The following is a 22,963-nucleotide window of genomic DNA, read 5'->3' on the forward strand; positions in this document are numbered from 1 at the left end:
ATCCCTAGTGATGCCACACATCAAATTCAGATCACTCCAGCCTGGCCCGAAAGTGGACCCAGAACCCCTTTGGGCCAGGCTGGAGTCACTTGACTTTGATTAGGGGCATCAGTAGATATGCAATTGTGGTGTTAGATCAGTGGCCCAAAGCCATTTAACCCTTTCACTAGCATACTTCGGTGCCCACTTTGTGCCCCTTTTTTGCCAGTTTTATAATTCTCGCAGCTGATTTTCAGTGTATTTATATTAGGGCACATCAGTGCATTGTATTTTATTATTGTGATGTGTTATTATTGTTGTTAAACCTGTAAAAAAACTGAAAATACTAAATTGCCGAATAAGAAACTGACGAATAAGAAACCATCTTCAGCATCGTGGAAAATTGTGTATTTCACAGGCGATAATACAGATTTTCTTAGCACAATGTGGGCTAAAATGACTAGTGTTTAGATTTTTATTTTACACAGCATATAAAAAATCCCCCATTCGCGCGCACTGCTGCAGAGCCATAGGGACACGATGCGCTGCTTTTCAGACCGTCCTCTCCTTCCCCTCCTAATAACTACTACTGCACACAACGAACGTCTATAGTCACAGCCATGTGCCTCGGACCAGCCAGCCATTGGCCACTGACACAATCCCGGTACAGACTCCGCCCCTGATCCGTGTGTAGCCAATCCCGAGGTTAATTTGGAATACGCGGCCCCTTAGTCAGTGGGGGTGGGAGCTGGCGCGATGACGTCACTCTGAGTCTGTCATTGACATGTGACTGCAGCCTAACAGTAGGAAGGAGGGAGGCTGGAGACTGACAGGGCAGGTCCGTATGGCGGGCAGAGGCGTGGCCCGAGTACAGGAGCGCACTGCATGCATGGTTCCTAGGCTGGTCCAGTGTTAGCGCTGCTGGTATACGGCCCTCTACAGCATACAAGAGCGCTGCAGGAAGGGGCAAGCACTAACCGGCTCAGGTCTGCCCCTGGTGGCCGCGGCAATACGGACCGTGCCTCGGTGACGTCACGTATGGATGCCCAGGGTGGGCAAGAGAACCTTGCTGGCAGCCGAGCGGGGCCAGTGCTGCACATTGTGGTGGTGGGCTTCCATCATAAGAAGGGCTGCCAGGTGAGACTCCCCATGTGCATTACCCCTGTGGCATTAATATGCCATATATATTAATATACTAATGTACCCTGATTGTATACAGTACTCCAGGTGGTATATAGCTGGGAGCCCTTCTGCTATATTACCCTTGTGGCATATTAGTACCCTGATTGTATACAGTACCCCAGGTGGTATATAGCTGGGAGCCCTTCTGCTATATTACCCTTGTGGCATATTAGTTCCCTGATTGTATACAGTACTCCAGGTGGTATCTAGCTGGGAGCCCTTCTGCTATATTACCCTTGTGGCATATTAGTTCCCTGATTGTATACAGTACTCCAGGTGGTATACAGCTGGGAGCCCTTCTGCTATATTACCCTTGTGGCATATTAGTTCCCTGATTGTATACAGTACTCCAGGTGGTATATAGCTGGGAGCCCTTCTGCTGTATTACCCCTGTGGCATATTAGTACCCTGATTGTATACAGTACCCCAGGTGGTATATAGCTGGGAGCCCTTCTGCTGTATTACCCCTGTGGCATATTAGTACCCTGATTGTATACAGTACTCCAGGTGGTATATAGCTGGGAGCCCTTCTGCTGTATTACCCCTGTGGCATATTAGTACCCTGATTGTATACAGTACTTCAGGTGGTATATAGCTGGGAGCCCTTCTGCTATATTACCCTTGTGGCATATTAGTACCCTGATTGTATACAGTACTCCAGGTGGTATATAGCTGGGAGCCCTTCTGCTGTATTACCCTTGTGGCATATTAGTACCCTGATTGTATACAGTACCCCAGGTGGTATATAGCTGGGAGCCCTTCTGCTGTATTACCCCTGTGGCATATTAGTACCCTGATTGTATACAGTACTTCAGGTGGTATATAGCTGGGAGCCCTTCTGCTATATTACCCTTGTGGCATATTAGTACCCTGATTGTATACAGTACTCCAGGTGGTATATAGCTGGGAGCCCTTCTGCTGTATTACCCCTGTGGCATATTAGTACCCTGATTGTATACAGTACTTCAGGTGGTATATAGCTGGGAGCCCTTCTGCTGTATTACCCCTGTGGCATATTAGTACCCTGATTGTATACAGTACTTCAGGTGGTATATAGCTGGGAGCCCTTCTGCTATATTACCCCTGTGGCATATTAGTACCCTGATTGTATACAGTACCCCAGGTGGTATATAGCTGGGAGCCCTTCTGCTGTATTATCCCTGTGGCATATTAGTACCCTGATTGTATACAGTACCCCAGGTGGTATATAGCTGGGAGCCCTTCTGCTATATTACCCTTGTGGCATATTAGTTCCCTGATTGTATACAGTACTCCAGGTGGTATATAGCTGGGAGCCCTTCTGATGTATTACCCTTGTGGCATATTAGTACCCTGATTGTATACAGTACCCCAGGTGGTATATAGCTGGGAGCCCTTCTGCTGTATTACCCTTGTGGCATATTAGTACCCTGATTGTATACAGTACCCCAGGTGGTATATAGCTGGGAGCCCTTCTGCTGTATTACCCCTGTGGCATATTAGTACCCTGATTGTATACAGTACCCCAGGTGGTATATAGCTGGGAGCCCTTCTGCTGTATTACCCTTGTGGCATATTAGTACCCTGATTGTATACAGTATTCCAGGTGGTATATAGCTGGGAGCCCTTCTGCTGTATTACCCTTGTGGCATATTAGTACCCTGATTGTATACAGTATTCCAGGTGGTATATAGCTGGGAGCCCTTCTGCTGTATTACCCTTGTGGCATATTAGTACCCTGATTGTATACAGTACCCCAGGTGGTATATAGCTGGGAGCCCTTCTGCTATATTACCCCTGTGGCATATTAGTACCCTGATTGTATACAGTACCCCAGGTGGTATATAGCTGGGAGCCCTTCTGCTATATTACCCTTGTGGCATATTAGTACCCTGATTGTATACAGTACCCCAGGTGGTATATAGCTGGGAGCCCTTCTGCTATATTACCCTTGTGGCATATTAGTACCCTGATTGTATACAGTACCCCAGGTGGTATATAGCTGGGAGCCCTTCTGCTATATTACCCTTGTGGCATATTAGTACCCTGATTGTATACAGTACCCCAGGTGGTATATAGCTGGGAGCCCTTCTGCTATATTACCCTTGTGGCATATTAGTACCCTGATTGTATACAGTACTCCAGGTGGTATATAGCTGGGAGCCCTTCTGCTGTATTACCCTTGTGGCATATTAGTTCCCTGATTGTATACAGTACTTCAGGTGGTATATAGCTGGGAGCCCTTCTGCTGTATTATCCCTGTGGCATATTAGTTCCCTGATTGTATACAGTACTCCAGGTGGTATATAGCTGGGAGCCCTTCTGCTGTATTATCCCTGTGGCATATTAGTTCCCTGATTGTATACAGTACCCCAGGTGGTATATAGCTGGGAGCCCTTCTGCTATATTACCCTTGTGGCATATTAGTACCCTGATTGTATACAGTATTCCAGGTGGTATATAGCTGGGAGCCCTTCTGCTGTATTATCCCTGTGGCATATTAGTACCCTGATTGTATACAGTACCCCAGGTGGTATATAGCTGGGAGCCCTTCTGCTATATTACCTTGTGGCATATTAGTACCCTGATTGTATACAGTACTTCAGGTGGTATATAGCTGGGAGCCCTTCTGCTGTATTATCCCTGTGGCATATTAGTTCCCTGATTGTATACAGTACTCCAGGTGGTATATAGCTGGGAGCCCTTCTGCTGTATTATCCCTGTGGCATATTAGTACCCTGATTGTATACAGTATTCCAGGTGGTATATAGCTGGGAGCCCTTCTGCTGTATTACCCTTGTGGCATATTAGTACCCTGATTGTATACAGTATTCCAGGTGGTATATAGCTGGGAGCCCTTCTGCTGTATTACCCTTGTGGCATATTAGTACCCTGATTGTATACAGTACCCCAGGTGGTATATAGCTGGGAGCCCTTCTGCTGTATTACCCCTGTGGCATATTAGTACCCTGATTGTATACAGTACCCCAGGTGGTATATAGCTGGGAGCCCTTCTGCTGTATTACCCTTGTGGCATATTAGTACCCTGATTGTATACAGTATTCCAGGTGGTATATAGCTGGGAGCCCTTCTGCTGTATTACCCTTGTGGCATATTAGTACCCTGATTGTATACAGTACCCCAGGTGGTATATAGCTGGGAGCCCTTCTGCTATATTACCCCTGTGGCATATTAGTACCCTGATTGTATACAGTACCCCAGGTGGTATATAGCTGGGAGCCCTTCTGCTATATTACCCTTGTGGCATATTAGTACCCTGATTGTATACAGTACCCCAGGTGGTATATAGCTGGGAGCCCTTCTGCTATATTACCCTTGTGGCATATTAGTACCCTGATTGTATACAGTACCCCAGGTGGTATACAGCTGGGAGCCCTTCTGCTATATTACCCTTGTGGCATATTAGTACCCTGATTGTATACAGTACCCCAGGTGGTATATAGCTGGGAGCCCTTCTGCTATATTACCCTTGTGGCATATTAGTACCCTGATTGTATACAGTACTCCAGGTGGTATACAGCTGGGAGCCCTTCTGCTATATTATCCCTGTGGCATATTAGTACCCTGATTGTATACAGTATTCCAGGTGGTATATAGCTGGGAGCCCTTCTGCTGTATTATCCCTGTGGCATATTAGTTCCCTGATTGTATACAGTACTCCAGGTGGTATATAGCTGGGAGCCCTTCTGCTGTATTATCCCTGTGGCATATTAGTTCCCTGATTGTATACAGTACCCCAGGTGGTATATAGCTGGGAGCCCTTCTGCTGTATTATCCCTGTGGCATATTAGTACCCTGATTGTATACAGTACCCCAGGTGGTATATAGCTGGGAGCCCTTCTGCTATATTACCTTGTGGCATATTAGTACCCTGATTGTATACAGTACTTCAGGTGGTATATAGCTGGGAGCCCTTCTGCTGTATTATCCCTGTGGCATATTAGTTCCCTGATTGTATACAGTACTCCAGGTGGTATATAGCTGGGAGCCCTTCTGCTGTATTACCCTTGTGGCATATTAGTACCCTGATTGTATACAGTATTCCAGGTGGTATATAGCTGGGAGCCCTTCTGCTGTATTACCCTTGTGGCATATTAGTACCCTGATTGTATACAGTACTCCAGGTGGTATATAGCTGGGAGCCCTTCTGCTGTATTACCCTTGTAGCATATTAGTACCCTGATTGTATACAGTACCCCAGGTGGTATATAGCTGGAAGCCCTTCTGCTGTATTATCCCTGTGGCATATTAGTACCCTGATTGTATACAGTACCCCAGGTGGTATATAGCTGGGAGCCCTTCTGCTGTATTACCCTTGTGGCATATTAGTACCCTGATTGTATACAGTACTCCAGGTGGTATATAGCTGGGAGCCCTTCTGCTGTATTATCCCCGTGGCATATTAGTACCCTGATTGTATACAGTACTTCAGGTGGTATATAGCTGGGAGCCCTTCTGCTGTATTATCCCTGTGGCATATTAGTACCCTGATTGTATACAGTACCCCAGGTGGTATACAGCTGGGAGCCCTTCTGCTGTATTACCCCTGTGGCATATTAGTACCCTGATTGTATACAGTACTTCAGGTGGTATATAGCTGGGAGCCCTTCTGCTGTATTACCCTTGTGGCATATTAGTACCCTGATTGTATACAGTACCCCAGGTGGTATATAGCTGGGAGCCCTTCTGCTGTATTACCCTTGTGGCATATTAGTACCCTGATTGTATACAGTACTTCAGGTGGTATATAGCTGGGAGCCCTTCTGCTGTATTATCCCTGTGGCATATTAGTACCCTGATTGTATACAGTACCCCAGGTGGTATACAGCTGGGAGCCCTTCTGCTGTATTACCCCTGTGGCATATTAGTACCCTGATTGTATACAGTACTTCAGGTGGTATATAGCTGGGAGCCCTTCTGCTGTATTACCCTTGTGGCATATTAGTACCCTGATTGTATACAGTACCCCAGGTGGTATATAGCTGGGAGCCCTTCTGCTGTATTACCCCTGTGGCATATTAGTACCCTGATTGTATACAGTACTTCAGGTGGTATATAGCTGGGAGCCCTTCTGCTATATTACCCTTGTGGCATATTAGTACCCTGTGACGTTGCACCTTGCAACATAGGGGGTTACTCGCTCAGCATGAGGGCTTCAGGTAGACACAGGAGGCACAGTTTCTTAAGATCACAGCCTGCTTTATTCCACTCCATAAAGCACCGCGCTGGTACGGACATCACATGGCATGTACAGGCAGGAAAACAGGTACATTCCCAAACCTCAGCCCTTCAGGTATGTTCAGTCCACAAGTCGCTGCAGAGCCTTCTCAGATGCTGTTTCCTTACCTCCACCCATCAATACACCCAGCTACTTCCTCCAGCACAGGAACTTCAGTGCAGGGCCCTGAGTGTGTCCAGAGGCCTGACTTTCATTCCTGGGACCACACCCCGAGGTGGAGATATGGTGAACAGCCGTCCCACCTATCTCATTAGCTGTCCACAACAGAGCCGGCCCAGGTAACACACCTTAACCCTCTCAGCATAGTACCAGTGATTATATCACAACCCTGATTGTATACAGTACCCCAGGTGGTATATAGCTGGGAGCCCTTCTGCTATATTACCCTTGTGGCATATTAGTACCCTGATTGTATACAGTACTTCAGGTGGTATATAGCTGGGAGCCCTTCTGCTGTATTACCCTTGTGGCATATTAGTACCCTGATTGTATACAGTACCCCAGGTGGTATATAGCTGGGAGCCCTTCTGCTATAATATTACCCTTGTGGCATATTAGTACCCTGATTGTATACAGTACCCCAGGTGGTATATAGCTGGGAGCCCTTCTGCTGTATTACCCTTGTGGCATATTAGTACCCTGATTGTATACAGTACCACAGGTGGTATATAGCTGGGAGCCCTTCTGCTGTATTACCCTTGTGGCATATTAGTACCCTGATTGTATACAGTACCCCAGGTGGTATATAGCTGGGAGCCCTTCTGCTATAATATTACCCTTGTGGCATATTAGTACCCTGATTGTATACAGTACCCCAGGTGGTATATAGCTGGGAGCCCTTCTGCTGTATTACCCTTGTGGCATATTAGTACCCTGATTGTATACAGTACCACAGGTGGTATATAGCTGGGAGCCCTTCTGCTGTATTACCCTTGTGGCATATTAGTACCCTGATTGTATACAGTACCCCAGGTGGTATATAGCTGGGAGCCCTTCTGCTATATTACCCTTGTGGCATATTAGTACCCTGATTGTATACAGTACTCCAGGTGGTATATAGCTGGGAGCCCTTCTGCTGTATTATCCCTGTGGCATATTAGTACCCTGATTGTATACAGTACTCCAGGTGGTATATAGCTGGGAGCCCTTCTGCTGTATTACCCTTGTGGCATATTAGTACCCTGATTGTATACAGTACCCCAGGTGGTATATAGCTGGGAGCCCTTCTGCTATATTACCCTTGTGGCATATTAGTACCCTGATTGTATACAGTACCCCAGGTGGTATACAGCTGGGAGCCCTTCTGCTGTATTACCCTTGTGGCATATTAGTACCCTGATTGTATACAGTACCCCAGGTGGTATATAGCTGGGAGCCCTTCTGCTATATTACCCTTGTGGCATATTAGTACCCTGATTGTATACAGTACTCCAGGTGGTATATAGCTGGGAGCCCTTCTGCTGTATTACCCCTGTGGCATATTAGTACCCTGATTGTATACAGTACCCCAGGTGGTATATAGCTGGGAGCCCTTCTGCTGTATTATCCCTGTGGCATATTAGTACCCTGATTGTATACAGTACCCCAGGTGGTATATAGCTGGGAGCCCTTCTGCTATATTACCCTTGTGGCATATTAGTACCCTGATTGTATACAGTACCCCAGGTGGTATATAGCTGGGAGCCCTTCTGCTATATTACCCTTGTGGCATATTAGTACCCTGATTGTATACAGTACTCCAGGTGGTATATAGCTGGGAGCCCTTCTGCTGTATTATCCCTGTGGCATATTAGTACCCTGATTGTATACAGTACTCCAGGTGGTATATAGCTGGGAGCCCTTCTGCTGTATTACCCTTGTGGCATATTAGTACCCTGATTGTATACAGTACCCCAGGTGGTATATAGCTGGGAGCCCTTCTGCTATATTACCCTTGTGGCATATTAGTACCCTGATTGTATACAGTACTCCAGGTGGTATATAGCTGGGAGCCCTTCTGCTATATTACCCTTGTGGCATATTAGTACCCTGATTGTATACAGTACTCCAGGTGGTATATAGCTGGGAGCCCTTCTGCTGTATTACCCTTGTGGCATATTAGTACCCTGATTGTATACAGTACTCCAGGTGGTATATAGCTGGGAGCCCTTCTGCTATATTACCCTTGTGGCATATTAGTACCCTTTTTGTATACAGTACTTCAGGTGGTATATAGCTGGGAGCCCTTCTGCTGTATTACCCTTGTGGCATATTAGTACCCTGATTGTATACAGTACTTCAGGTGGTATATAGCTGGGAGCCCTTCTGCTATATTACCCCTGTGGCATATTAGTACCCTGATGGTGGTATATAGCTGGGAGCCCTTCTGCTGTATTACCCCTGTGGCATATTAGTACCCTGATTGTATACAGTACCCCAGGTGGTATATAGCTGGGAGCCCTTCTGCTATATTACCCTTGTGGCATATTAGTACCCTGATTGTATACAGTACTTCAGGTGGTATATAGCTGGGAGCCCTTCTGCTGTATTACCCTTGTGGCATATTAGTACCCTGATTGTATACAGTACTCCAGGTGGTATATAGCTGGGAGCCCTTCTGCTGTATTATCCCCGTGGCATATTAGTACCCTGATTGTATACAGTACTTCAGGTGGTATATAGCTGGGAGCCCTTCTGCTGTATTATCCCTGTGGCATATTAGTACCCTGATTGTATACAGTACCCCAGGTGGTATACAGCTGGGAGCCCTTCTGCTGTATTACCCCTGTGGCATATTAGTACCCTGATTGTATACAGTACTTCAGGTGGTATATAGCTGGGAGCCCTTCTGCTGTATTACCCTTGTGGCATATTAGTACCCTGATTGTATACAGTACCCCAGGTGGTATATAGCTGGGAGCCCTTCTGCTGTATTACCCTTGTGGCATATTAGTACCCTGATTGTATACAGTACTTCAGGTGGTATATAGCTGGGAGCCCTTCTGCTGTATTATCCCTGTGGCATATTAGTACCCTGATTGTATACAGTACCCCAGGTGGTATACAGCTGGGAGCCCTTCTGCTGTATTACCCCTGTGGCATATTAGTACCCTGATTGTATACAGTACTTCAGGTGGTATATAGCTGGGAGCCCTTCTGCTGTATTACCCTTGTGGCATATTAGTACCCTGATTGTATACAGTACCCCAGGTGGTATATAGCTGGGAGCCCTTCTGCTGTATTACCCCTGTGGCATATTAGTACCCTGATTGTATACAGTACTTCAGGTGGTATATAGCTGGGAGCCCTTCTGCTATATTACCCTTGTGGCATATTAGTACCCTGTGACGTTGCACCTTGCAACATAGGGGGTTACTCGCTCAGCATGAGGGCTTCAGGTAGACACAGGAGGCACAGTTTCTTAAGATCACAGCCTGCTTTATTCCACTCCATAAAGCACCGCGCTGGTACGGACATCACATGGCATGTACAGGCAGGAAAACAGGTACATTCCCAAACCTCAGCCCTTCAGGTTATGTTCAGTCCACAAGTCGCTGCAGAGCCTTCTCAGATGCTGTTTCCTTACCTCCACCCATCAATACACCCAGCTACTTCCTCCAGCACAGGAACTTCAGTGCAGGGCCCTGAGTGTGTCCAGAGGCCTGACTTTCATTCCTGGGACCACACCCCGAGGTGGAGATATGGTGAACAGCCTTCCCACCTATCTCATTAGCTGTCCACAACAGAGCCGGCCCAGGTAACACACCTTAACCCTCTCAGCATAGTACCAGTGATTATATCACAACCCTGATTGTATACAGTACCCCAGGTGGTATATAGCTGGGAGCCCTTCTGCTATATTACCCTTGTGGCATATTAGTACCCTGATTGTATACAGTACCCCAGGTGGTATACAGCTGGGAGCCCTTCTGCTGTATTACCCCTGTGGCATATTAGTACCCTGATTGTATACAGTACTTCAGGTGGTATATAGCTGGGAGCCCTTCTGCTGTATTACCCTTGTGGCATATTAGTACCCTGATTGTATACAGTACCCCAGGTGGTATATAGCTGGGAGCCCTTCTGCTATAATATTACCCTTGTGGCATATTAGTACCCTGATTGTATACAGTACCCCAGGTGGTATATAGCTGGGAGCCCTTCTGCTGTATTACCCTTGTGGCATATTAGTACCCTGATTGTATACAGTACCACAGGTGGTATATAGCTGGGAGCCCTTCTGCTGTATTACCCTTGTGGCATATTAGTACCCTGATTGTATACAGTACCCCAGGTGGTATATAGCTGGGAGCCCTTCTGCTATATTACCCTTGTGGCATATTAGTACCCTGATTGTATACAGTACTCCAGGTGGTATATAGCTGGGAGCCCTTCTGCTGTATTATCCCTGTGGCATATTAGTACCCTGATTGTATACAGTACTCCAGGTGGTATATAGCTGGGAGCCCTTCTGCTGTATTACCCTTGTGGCATATTAGTACCCTGATTGTATACAGTACCCCAGGTGGTATATAGCTGGGAGCCCTTCTGCTATATTACCCTTGTGGCATATTAGTACCCTGATTGTATACAGTACCCCAGGTGGTATACAGCTGGGAGCCCTTCTGCTGTATTACCCTTGTGGCATATTAGTACCCTGATTGTATACAGTACCCCAGGTGGTATATAGCTGGGAGCCCTTCTGCTATATTACCCTTGTGGCATATTAGTACCCTGATTGTATACAGTACTCCAGGTGGTATATAGCTGGGAGCCCTTCTGCTGTATTACCCCTGTGGCATATTAGTACCCTGATTGTATACAGTACCCCAGGTGGTATATAGCTGGAAGCCCTTCTGCTGTATTACCCCTGTGGCATATTAGTACCCTGATTGTATACAGTACTTCAGGTGGTATATAGCTGGGAGCCCTTCTGCTGTATTACCCTTGTGGCATATTAGTACCCTGATTGTATACAGTACCCCAGGTGGTATATAGCTGGGAGCCCTTCTGCTATATTACCCTTGTGGCATATTAGTACCCTGATTGTATACAGTACCCCAGGTGGTATATAGCTGGGAGCCCTTCTGCTATATTACCCTTGTGGCATATTAGTACCCTGATTGTATACAGTACTCCAGGTGGTATATAGCTGGGAGCCCTTCTGCTGTATTATCCCTGTGGCATATTAGTACCCTGATTGTATACAGTACTCCAGGTGGTATATAGCTGGGAGCCCTTCTGCTGTATTACCCTTGTGGCATATTAGTACCCTGATTGTATACAGTACCCCAGGTGGTATATAGCTGGGAGCCCTTCTGCTATATTACCCTTGTGGCATATTAGTACCCTGATTGTATACAGTACTCCAGGTGGTATATAGCTGGGAGCCCTTCTGCTATATTACCCTTGTGGCATATTAGTACCCTGATTGTATACAGTACTCCAGGTGGTATATAGCTGGGAGCCCTTCTGCTGTATTACCCTTGTGGCATATTAGTACCCTGATTGTATACAGTACTCCAGGTGGTATATAGCTGGGAGCCCTTCTGCTATATTACCCTTGTGGCATATTAGTACCCTTTTTGTATACAGTACTTCAGGTGGTATATAGCTGGGAGCCCTTCTGCTGTATTACCCTTGTGGCATATTAGTACCCTGATTGTATACAGTACTTCAGGTGGTATATAGCTGGGAGCCCTTCTGCTATATTACCCCTGTGGCATATTAGTACCCTGATGGTGGTATATAGCTGGGAGCCCTTCTGCTGTATTACCCCTGTGGCATATTAGTACCCTGATTGTATACAGTACCCCAGGTGGTATATAGCTGGGAGCCCTTCTGCTATATTACCCTTGTGGCATATTAGTACCCTGATTGTATACAGTACTTCAGGTGGTATATAGCTGGGAGCCCTTCTGCTATATTACCCTTGTGGCATATTAGTACCCTGATTGTATACAGTACTCCAGGTGGTATATAGCTGGGAGCCCTTCTGCTGTATTACCCTTGTGGCATATTAGTACCCTGATTGTATACAGTACTCCAGGTGGTATATAGCTGGGAGCCCTTCTGCTATATTACCCTTGTGGCATATTAGTACCCTGATTGTATACAGTACTCCAGGTGGTATATAGCTGGGAGCCCTTCTGCTGTATTACCCTTGTGGCATATTAGTACCCTGATTGTATACAGTACCCCAGGTGGTATATAGCTGGGAGCCCTTCTGCTATATTACCCTTGTGGCATATTAGTACCCTGATTGTATACAGTACTTCAGGTGGTATATAGCTGGGAGCCCTTCTGCTGTATTATCCTTGTGGCATATTAGTACCCTGATTGTATACAGTACCCCAGGTGGTATATAGCTGGAAGCCCTTCTGCTGTATTACCTTTGTGGCATATTAGTACCCTGATTGTATACAGTACTTCAGGTGGTATATAGCTGGGAGCCCTTCTGCTGTATTACCCTTGTGGCTTATTAGTACCCTGATTGTATACAGTACCCCAGGTGGTCCCATACAGCTGGGAGCCATTCTGCTATATTACCCTTGTGGCATATTAGTACCCTGATTGTATACAGTACCCCAGGTGGTCCGATACAGCTGGGAGCCATTCTGCTATATTACCCTTGTGGCATATTAGTACCCTGATTGTATACAGTACCCCAGGTGGTATATAGCTGGGAGCCCTTCTGCTATATTACCCTTGTGGCATATTAGTACCCTGATTGTATACAGTACCCCAGGTGGTATACAGCTGGGAGCCCTTCTGCTGTATTACCCCTGTGGCATATTAGTACCCTGATTGTATACAGTACCCCAGGTGGTATACAGCTGGGAGCCCTTCTGCTGTACTACCCCTGTGGCATATTAGTACCCTGATTGTATACAGTACCCCAGGTAGTCCCATACAGCTGGGAGCCATTCTGCTATATTACCCTTGTGGCTTATTAGTACCCTGATTGTATACAGTACCCCAGGTGGTCCCATACGGCTTGGAGCCCTTGGGTCATGCACCTCTCAGGATGATGGGGGCAGTTTCCTGCCATTCCTAATGACACTCGTGTCCTAATGACTCCGCCGGGGTGCTGGGCAACTACAGGACATATAGTAATATTTTGGGTTGATACACAGTTGTGCAATATTTATCCATTAATCCTCAATGATATCCTGTACACATCATGCAGGCTTGAGCCCCCTAAATACTAATGGGACATGTCCTCAGGAGCTGGCTACTATCTGCCACAATCCTGGCCCAAATTTTCCTGTATATATTGTCTTCTGCAAAAATTGTATTTGGTAAAATCCACACCAGATCTTTGCCTTTTCCGTAGCAGAGATGGACTTGCTCCTGATTACATCTCTGTGGCTTTCTTAAAATCTCACCCACTGTCTCCACCTATATTCCACTGTGGATTATCCATCATAAATACAGATTGAAAAGCGGCAGCGTTTCCAGCCTGTATGCATGTACTCGTACAGCTGTATGGGTAGGACTCGCTTCAGTAGCTCTTACCACGTCATATGCCGATATCATCTACATCAGAGCTGTTGGCTTTAAGTATATTGTATTCTATTCTCCTGGATTACATCCTATAGTACAGGCCAGATTTCCCTTCCGGCTCTTTGCCTGGTCTGATCTGGAGTTTTACAATTTCTCACCTGCTTTATAGGAGATCAGTTAAAGGGGTTATTTGGACCTATGATATTACTGACATGACCTTAGGCATTATCAGGTCGGTAGAGGTCCAACACCGATCATCTCCACTGATCACTACTGGCACAGCCGCCAGATGTGAACATGGAACAGAGCCACTCTGTGAAGCTCCTATCAATGTCTAGCAGCTAGGGCATCAATAATGTAAGCTGTAGGGTAGGTGTTTTGTCAGGTTTGAGACATATTCCCCTATTATCCCCCCCCCAATTTCTCAGCCTGCAGGGGTATGTCCGCACGCTGTAGTTTGGTTTGACAACAAAAATGCACCCTTTGGCAGTCTTTTGACAAATGTAAACACTGCATTTGACCAAAAAAAGCGGTTTTGGCTGCATTTTGGACATTTTGTTTTCACATAGATTAGTCCATGGGTCAAAAATGTTGGCAACGCAATGAGGAATGAGCATGCTGCTTTTTTATGTCAAAGATTTTGACAAAAATTTGTCAAACAAAACACTGACAAAAAAAAAGCAACGTGCGGATGGAAATTCTGATTTCTCATAGACCTTGCTGGGTAAGCACAACGCATGCAGTTTGTCATTGACACAGTGCAGTTTAAAACGCAACCATGCGCACATGGCCTAACGTAGGAACTAGAGATGAGCAAACCGGCCGTGGTTCGGCTCGATTTCGGTTCGTCGAATGGAGGTCCCGTTCGAGTTCAGTTCGTCGAACGTTAGACGAACCACTCGAACCGCATAGGAAACAATGGCAGGCAATCACAAACACATAAAAACACCTAGAAAACTCCCTCAAAGGTGTCCAAAAGGTGACAAACGACTCACAACACAACACAAACACATGGGAAAGTGACAAGGACATATACTCTTTGTCTTTGTATACTCTAAAGTCTTTGCTGAACCATGACTTGTTCATCTTGGCTCCTTTTTAAAAACACTTCTTCAAGCAAGGGTTACTCCAAGCAGAGTCTCCCTTTTTTCCAAAAATTGGGCCACACAGACACCCCATCAGTGGCAGCACTTGTGCCCTAGTTGCAAACAGGATGTTTTGATTTGCATCAAGCACATTCCAAATCCACAAGCATTTACTCTCCCCAGGATGACACAGGGGTAGTAAATTCCTTGTGGATCCATGACTTGTTCATTTTGATGAACGTTAGTCTGTCCACATTGTCACTGGACAGACGCGTGCGCTTATCTGTCAGCACACACCCAGCAGCACTGAAGACACGTTCAGAGACAACGCTGGCAGCTGGACACGACAAAATCTCCAAGGCGTAAGTTGCGAGCTCTGGCCATTTTTCTAGATATGAAGCCCAAAAGGAGCAAGGCTCCATTTGCAAAGTCATGGCATCGATGTTCATTTGGAGATACTCCTGTATCATCCTCTCCAGCCGTTGACTATGTGTCAGACTTGTTGTGTCTGGTGGCCTTGCAAAGGAGGGTCTAAAAAAAATATGAAAAGATTCAATAAAATTGCTGTTACCAGCACCAGTTATGGTGCTACTGGTACGGGTAGACTGTTGAAGATGACGAGACCGTTCCATGTTTGTCAAGTTACAACTGGGAGATTCACTCCCTGCACCTGCACGGTTGTTTGGTGGAAAAGCCGAGCTAAGATCGAGTAACAGCTTCTGCTGATACTCCTGCATACGTGCGTCCCTTTCTATGGAAGGAATTATGTCACATAATTTGGACTTGTACCGGGGATCTAATAGTGTGGCAAGCCAGTAGTCATCATCACTTCTAATTTTGACAATACGAGGGTCATGTTGGAGGTAGTGCAGCAAGAAGGCGCTCATGTGTCTTGCGCAGCCATGCGGACCAAGTCCACGCTGTGTTTGTGGCATAGAGGTGCTAACCGTTCTTTCTTCCTCTGACATCTCCCCCCAACCTCTTTCAACTGAAATTTGACCAATGTCTCCCTCATCCGCTGAGTCTTCCATGTCCATGGACAGTTCGTCCTCCATTTCTTCATGTTCTCCTGCACCTTCCTCAACATTTCGCCTGCTACCATGCGCCCTTGTTGATCCCTGTCCCAAATGGTCCCATGCCTGCCGCGTTGGTGATGAACGTCTGGACCTTGGTGATGTTGTTGTGTCTTACGCATATGAATCCTCCTGTAGTTCCTCCCCTTCCTGTTGTCCCACCCCCTGACTCCGAATAGTGTTTAGCGTGTGCTCCAGCATGTAAATGACTGGAATTGTCATGCTGATAATGGCATTGTCAGCGCTAAACATATTCGTCGCCATGTCGAAACTGTGCAGAAGGGTGCATAGGTCCTTGATCTGAGACCACTCCATCAGGGTGATCTGCCCCACCTCTGCATCTCGTTGGCCCAGGCTATACAGTGCTTACAAGTAGTATTCAACCCCCTGCAGATTTAGCTGGTTTGATAAGATGCAAATAAGTTAGAGCCTGCAAACTTCAAACGAGCAGGATTTATTAACAGATGCATACATCTTACAAACCAACAAGTTATGTTGCTCAGTTAAATTTTAATAAATTTTCAACATAAAAGTGTGGGTCAATTATTATTCAACCCCTAGGTTTAATATTTTGTGGAATAACCCTTGTTTGCAATTACAGCTAATAATCGTCTTTTACAGTTAGGGCCAGAAATATTTGGACAGTGACACAAGTTTTGTTATTTTAGCTGTTTACAAAAACATGTTCAGAAATACAATTATATATATAATATGGGCTGAAAGTGCACACTCCCAGCTGCAATATGAGAGTTTTCACATCCAAATCGGAGAAAGGGTTTAGGAATCATAGCTCTGTAATGCATAGCCTCCTCTTTTTCAAGGGACCAAAAGTAATTGGACAAGGGACTCTAAGGGCTGCAATTCACTCTGAAGGCGTCTCCCTCGTTAACCTGTAATCAATGAAGTAGTTAAAAGGTCTGGGGTTGATTACAGGTGTGTGGTTTTGCATTTGGAAGCTGTTGCTGTGACCAGACAACATGCGGTCTAAGGAACTCTCAATTGAGGTGAAGCAGAACATCCTGAGGCTGAAAAAAAAGAAAAAATCCATCAGAGAGATAGCAGACATGCTTGGAGTAGCAAAATCAACAGTCGGGTACATTCTGAGAAAAAAGGAATTGACTGGTGAGCTTGGGAACTCAAAAAGGCCTGGGCGTCCACGGATGACAACAGTGGTGGATGATCGCCGCATACTTTCTTTGGTGAAGAAGAACCCGTTCACAACATCAACTGAAATCCAGAACACTCTCAGTGAAGTAGGTGTATCTGTCTCTAAGTCAACAGTAAAGAGAAGACTCCATGAAAGTAAATACAAAGGGTTCACATCTAGATGCAAACCATTCATCAATTCCAAAAATAGACAGGCCAGAGTTAAATTTGCTGAAAAACACCTCATGAAGCCAGCTCAGTTCTGGAAAAGTATTCTATGGACAGATGAGACAAAGATCAACCTGTACCAGAATGATGGGAAGAAAAAAGTTTGGAGAAGAAAGGGAACGGCACATGATCCAAGGCACACCACATCCTCTGTAAAACATGGTGGAGGCAACGTGATGGCATGGGCATGCTTGGCTTTCAATGGCACTGGGTCACTTGTGTTTATTGATGACATAACAGCAGACAAGACTAGCCGGATGAATTCTGAAGTGTACAGGGATATACTTTCAGCCCAGATTCAGCCAAATGCCGCAAAGTTGATCGGACGGCGCTTCATAGAACAGATGGACAATGACCCCAAACATACAGCCAAAGCTACCCAGGAGTTCATGAGTGCAAAAAAGTGGAACATTCTGCAATGGCCAAGTCAATCACCAGATCTAACCCAATTGAGCATGCATTTCACTTGCTCAAATCCAGACTTAAGACGGAAAGACCCACAAACAAGCAATACCTGAAGGCAGCGGCTGTAAAGGCCTGGCAAAGCATTAAGAAGGAGGAAACCCAGCGTTTGGTGATGTCCATGGGTTCCAGACTTAAGGCAGTGATTGCCTCCAAAGGATTCGCAACAAAATATTGAAAATAAAAATATTTTGTTTGGGTTTGGTTTATTTGTCCAATTACTTTTGACCTCCTAAAATGTGGAGTGTTTGTAAAGAAATGTGTACAATTCCTACAATTTCTATCAGATATTTTTGTTCAAACCTTCAAATTAAACGTTACAATCTGCACTTGAATTCTGTTGTAGAGGTTTAATTTCAAATCCAATGTGGTGGCATGCAGAGCCCAACTCGCGAAAATTGTGTCACTGTCCAAATATTTCTGGACCTAACTGTATAAGACCTGATCAGGCCGGCACAGGTCTCTGGAGTTATCTTGGCCCACTCCTCCATGCAGATCTTCTCCAAGTTATCTAGGTTCTTTGGGTGTCTCATGTGGACTTTAATCTTGAGCTCCTTCCACAAGTTTTCAATTGGGTTAAGGTCAGGAGACTGACTAGGCCACTGCAACACCTTGATTTTTTCCCTCTTGAACCAGGCCTTGGTTTTCTTGGCTGTGTGCTTTGGGTCATTGTCTTGTTGGAAGATGAAATGACGACCCATCTTAAGATCCTTGATGGAGGAGCGCAGGTTCTTGGCCAAAATCTCCAGGTAGGCCGTGCTATCCATGTTCCCATGGATGCGGACTAGATGGCCAGGCCCCTTGGCTGAGAAACAGCCCCATAGCATGATGCTGCCACCACCATGCTTGACTGTAGGGATGGTATTCTTGGGGTCGTATGCAGTGCCATCCAGTCTCCAAACGTCACGTGTGTGGTTGGCACCAAAGATCTCGATCTTGGTCTCATCAGACCAGAGAACCTTGAACCAGTCTGTCTGAGTCCTCCAAGTGATCATGAGCAAACTGTAGATGAGCCTTGACATGACGCTTTGAAAGTAAAGGTTCCTTACGGGCTCGTCTGCAATGGAGACCATTGCGGTGGAGTACGTTACTTATGGTATTGACTGAAACCAATGTCCCCACTGCCATGAGATCTTCCCGGAGCTCCTTCCTTGTTGTCCTTGGGTTAGCCTTGACTCTTCAGACAAGCCTGGCCTCTGCACGGGTGGAAACTTTCAAAGGCTGTCCAGGCCATGGAAGGCTAACAGTAGTTCCATAAGCCTTCCACTTCCGGATGATGCTCCCAACAGTGGAGACAGGTAGGCCCAACTCCTGGGAAAGGGTTTTGTACCCCTTGCCAGCCTTGTGACCCTCCACGATCTTGTCTCTGATGGCCTTGGAATGCTCCTTTGTCTTTCCCATGTTGACCAAGTATGAGTGCTGCTCACCAGTTTGAGGAGGGTCTTAATTAGTCAGAAAAGGCTGGAAAAAGAGATAATTAATCCAAACATGTGAAGCTCATTGTTCTTTGTGCCTGAAATACTTCTTAATACTTTAGGGGAACCAAACAGAATTCTTGTGGTTTGAGGGGTTGAATAATAAATGACCCTCTGAATAAACTTTTCACAATTTAAAAAAAAAAAAAAAAAAAAAAAAAGAAAAAGAAATAACATTCTTTTTTGCTGCAGTGCATTTCACACTTCCAGGCTGATCTACAGTCCAAATGTCACAATGCCAAGTTAATTCCGAATGTGTAAACCAGATAAATCTGCAGGGGGTTGAATACTACTTGTAGGCACTGTACGTCATGATGTATTGCACCAGGGCTCGGTGGTGCTGCCACAGTCGCTGTAACATGTGGAGAGTCGAATTCCAGCATGTCGGCACATCGCATTTCAGGCGATGAACCAGCAGGCCGAAAGACTTCTGGAGCGATGCAAGTCGCTCAGCAGCGGTGGTTGAACGGCGGAAGTGAGCTGACAGTTTTCGTGTCCTGTTCAGAAGGCCATCTAGGTCGGGATGGTGTGTTAAAAATTGCTTGACAACAAGGTTCAACACGTGAGCCATACAAGGCACGTGTGTCACCTTGCCCAGGCGAAGGGCCGCACCCAGGTTTGCAGCATTGTCGCACACGGCCTTACCAGGCTACAGGTTGAGTGGAGACAACCATTTATTAAACTCAGTCTCCAGAGCTGCCCACAACTCAGCCGCTGTGTGACTCCTATTCTCAAGACATGTCAAGCTAAAGACCGCCTGATGCCGTTGCGCTCTGCTGCCAGCATAGTAATGAGGGGTGCATGATTCCTTCTGCCCAGTGCGAACGCTGGTGGCCTGACCAGGCAGGCTTGGGGCGGAGGTGGAGGACCCAGATGAGGTGGAGGAGGCAGAAGCAGTGGCGGAACTTGGACAGACAGAGGATTGACACACAAGTCGTGAGGACGGCAAGACTTGTGCAGCAGACCCTTCACCATCTATCACCATAGTTACCCAGTGCCCAGTCAGCGACATGTAACGTCCCTGTCCATGCTTACTGGTCCAACTATCGGTGGTGAAATGCACCCGTTCACACACAGTTTCTCAAGGAAGCGGTGATGTTGTGTGCGACATGCTGGTGTAGCGCGGGCACACCTTTCTTAGAGAAGTAGTGGCGACTGGTCATCTGGTACTGGGGCACAGCGACAGACATAAGGTCTCACAAAATCCTTTGTGTCCACCAGGCAGAAAGGCAGCATTTCCGTAGCCAAGAGCTTACAGAGGGATAAAGTCAACCTCTTAGCTTTGTCATGGGTCGCAGGAAATGGCCTTTTATTTGTCCACATCTGAGGGACAGAGATCTGGCTGCTGTGTGTAGACGGTGTTGAGTAGGGTGTCCCTGGAAAAATGCAGGTTTGTGAGGAAAGTGCAGGCGTAGACATGATGTTGCCTTCATCCAACGTTGGTGCTATAGATGTCTGAGAGAGCTGTACACACTCACTTGTTTCCCCTTCCAAACCAACTGACGACCTACCAAGCAAACTGTCTGTTGCGGTTACAGTGGTGGAAGTTGTGCGTGGAAAACCAGGTGTGACAGCTGTCCCCACAGTCCTAGAAGATGAAGAGCGCGCGGATGCACTGGAAGGGGCAGGCAGTGGATGGTTCTCTCCGCTAGGCCGCATTGCAGCACAGTGAGCTTCCCACTGGGACATATGATATTTATTCATGTGACGATTCATGGAAGAAGTTGTCAAACTGCTGAGGTTTTGCCCTCTACTAACAGAATCACGACAAATTTTACAGATCACATAATTTGGGCGATCTTTTGCTATGTCAAAAAAGGACCAGGCTAGGCAAGGCTTAGAGGGCATGCGACCTGCTGATCCACCCCGACTAGTGCTCAGAGGCAGAGTGGTGGCTGAGGATGCAGTTGTAGACGTGCTACCAGTGCTCCGACTCTGTCCAGGAAGGCGCAAGGTAACTTCGTCGTCGGTTGCATCCTCCTCCACCGCCTCTGTTGACCTCCTCGAGTGCCTGACTGTGGGTTGACAGTAGGTGGGATCTAGAACTTCCTCATCAATTGTTGTGTTTGCTCTCCCCTCACCCTCAGACCGAGCCTCTTCTTGCCCTGACCGAATATTTAAGTTATCATCCCAATCTGGTATCTGCGTCTCATCGTCATCAGTATGTTCCTCATTGTCTATAACAACAGGTGTTACAGTTTGTGAAAAAGGGTCAACATTATGCTCAGAAACTTGGTCCTCACGGCCTGAATCAGAGTCACAAAGGTTCTGGGCATCACTGCAGACCATTTCCTGGTCTGTACTCACTGTAGCTTGGGAGCAGACCTCTGATTCCCAGGCTATAGCGTGACTGAACAGCTCTGCAGACTCAGCCATCTCAGTTCCACCATACTGTGCAGGGCGGATGGAGACTTCAGAGCTGGGAGAAAGCAAGTGTGATTGGGATGACAACTCAGAGGACTGGTGTTTTTTGGATGCGGTAGTTGAGGTGGCGGAGAGGGCACTTGTTGGACCACTTGAGATCCATTCAAGCATTTTCCTTTTTTGGCCATCATCTACCTTTGTTCCTGTTGTTCGTGTCCATAAAAAAGGGAGCACATCGGATTGTCCACGGTAAGTAGTAGACATCTTACTTTTGCTGGTAGATGGTCTATCTTCAGCAGATGTTAATGGAGCTTTGCCACCTTCCCCACGGACAAACCCTTTTTTTCCTTTTCCACCACGCCTCTTCACCTTTCCACTAGCATCTGTCATTTTGCCACTCATTTTGATTGCGACAAGATTGTGCACTTAAAATGTGGTAGTAAAAATTGAGAGGTGGTGTAGATTTCAGCGGTGGTCTAGCTTTATTAACAGCAGAATAAACAATAATTATCCCTGACAATGCAACTACGGCCCTTAAACTGGCAGCATAGTTTGCTAGTATAATGGCTTAGTAACAATGAGTTTGAGTGTGCAATGCAGAGGTGCTGCACATAGATTTGCACCAGTGGGACACTAATGGAAGTCCAACAGCCACTTTTAGGATGCCACTAAGTTTCCTTAGTGTTTGCTAGTATAATGGCTTAGTAACAATGAGTTTGAGTGTGCAAAGGGCAGGAGGGTACAGTGGCAGGGTTGTGGGTCTGGGTAGAGGAAAAAAAGCCTGCCTTTCTATCCCTCCTAATGGGGAAATGCCTGACCTTAGCTACACAGACGCTGTCATCTTGTGTAGCTGTTAAAATCTGTTTTCACGGACCTGACTGTCACCTATGGCTCTGACCCTGCCGGTATTAGCCCTTACAAGGGCTGAAAGAAACTTCTATCCCTATTCTGTATAGCGCGTACACAGCAGTATCTGAGACAGGAGCTACGCCAGCGGTGACTGACACCAAGACGCAGAAGGCAGATAATGGCGTACTGGAGGAAAATGTCCGTTTTTATAATGCAGGGACATGTGACATGGACATCCTATCACACATGCCGTTGCTTCTCTGGCTAAAAGTCCACTTAGCTGTGTGTGTGTGTCTGGGATTGGCTGACATGCTGGCCCGCCCCACTACACACGCGCGCGCTTAGGGAAGGAAGACAAGGAAAAAAAAAAAAAAATGGCGAACACCATTATCCAAA

The 22,963-nt window shown here is 46.3% G+C and overlaps 1 protein-coding gene across 1 annotated transcript in view; it reads left to right on the top strand.

Annotated features, from left to right (window-relative positions):
- The first annotated feature begins 790 nt into the window (after positions 1 to 790).
- AVL9 (AVL9 cell migration associated) overlaps positions 791 to 22,963 on the top strand; it is a 128,365-nt gene continuing 106,192 nt past the window's right edge. Inside the window, exon 1 of the mRNA XM_075315092.1 lies at positions 791 to 1,116. Within this exon, the coding sequence (XP_075171207.1) occupies positions 1,018 to 1,116 (99 nt within the window). The 5' untranslated portion in view covers positions 791 to 1,017. The remainder of the gene's footprint in view (positions 1,117 to 22,963) is intronic.

This window comes from Anomaloglossus baeobatrachus, chromosome 6 (genome assembly GCF_048569485.1).
Source record: "Anomaloglossus baeobatrachus isolate aAnoBae1 chromosome 6, aAnoBae1.hap1, whole genome shotgun sequence".
Taxonomy (NCBI): Eukaryota; Metazoa; Chordata; class Amphibia; order Anura; family Aromobatidae; genus Anomaloglossus; species Anomaloglossus baeobatrachus.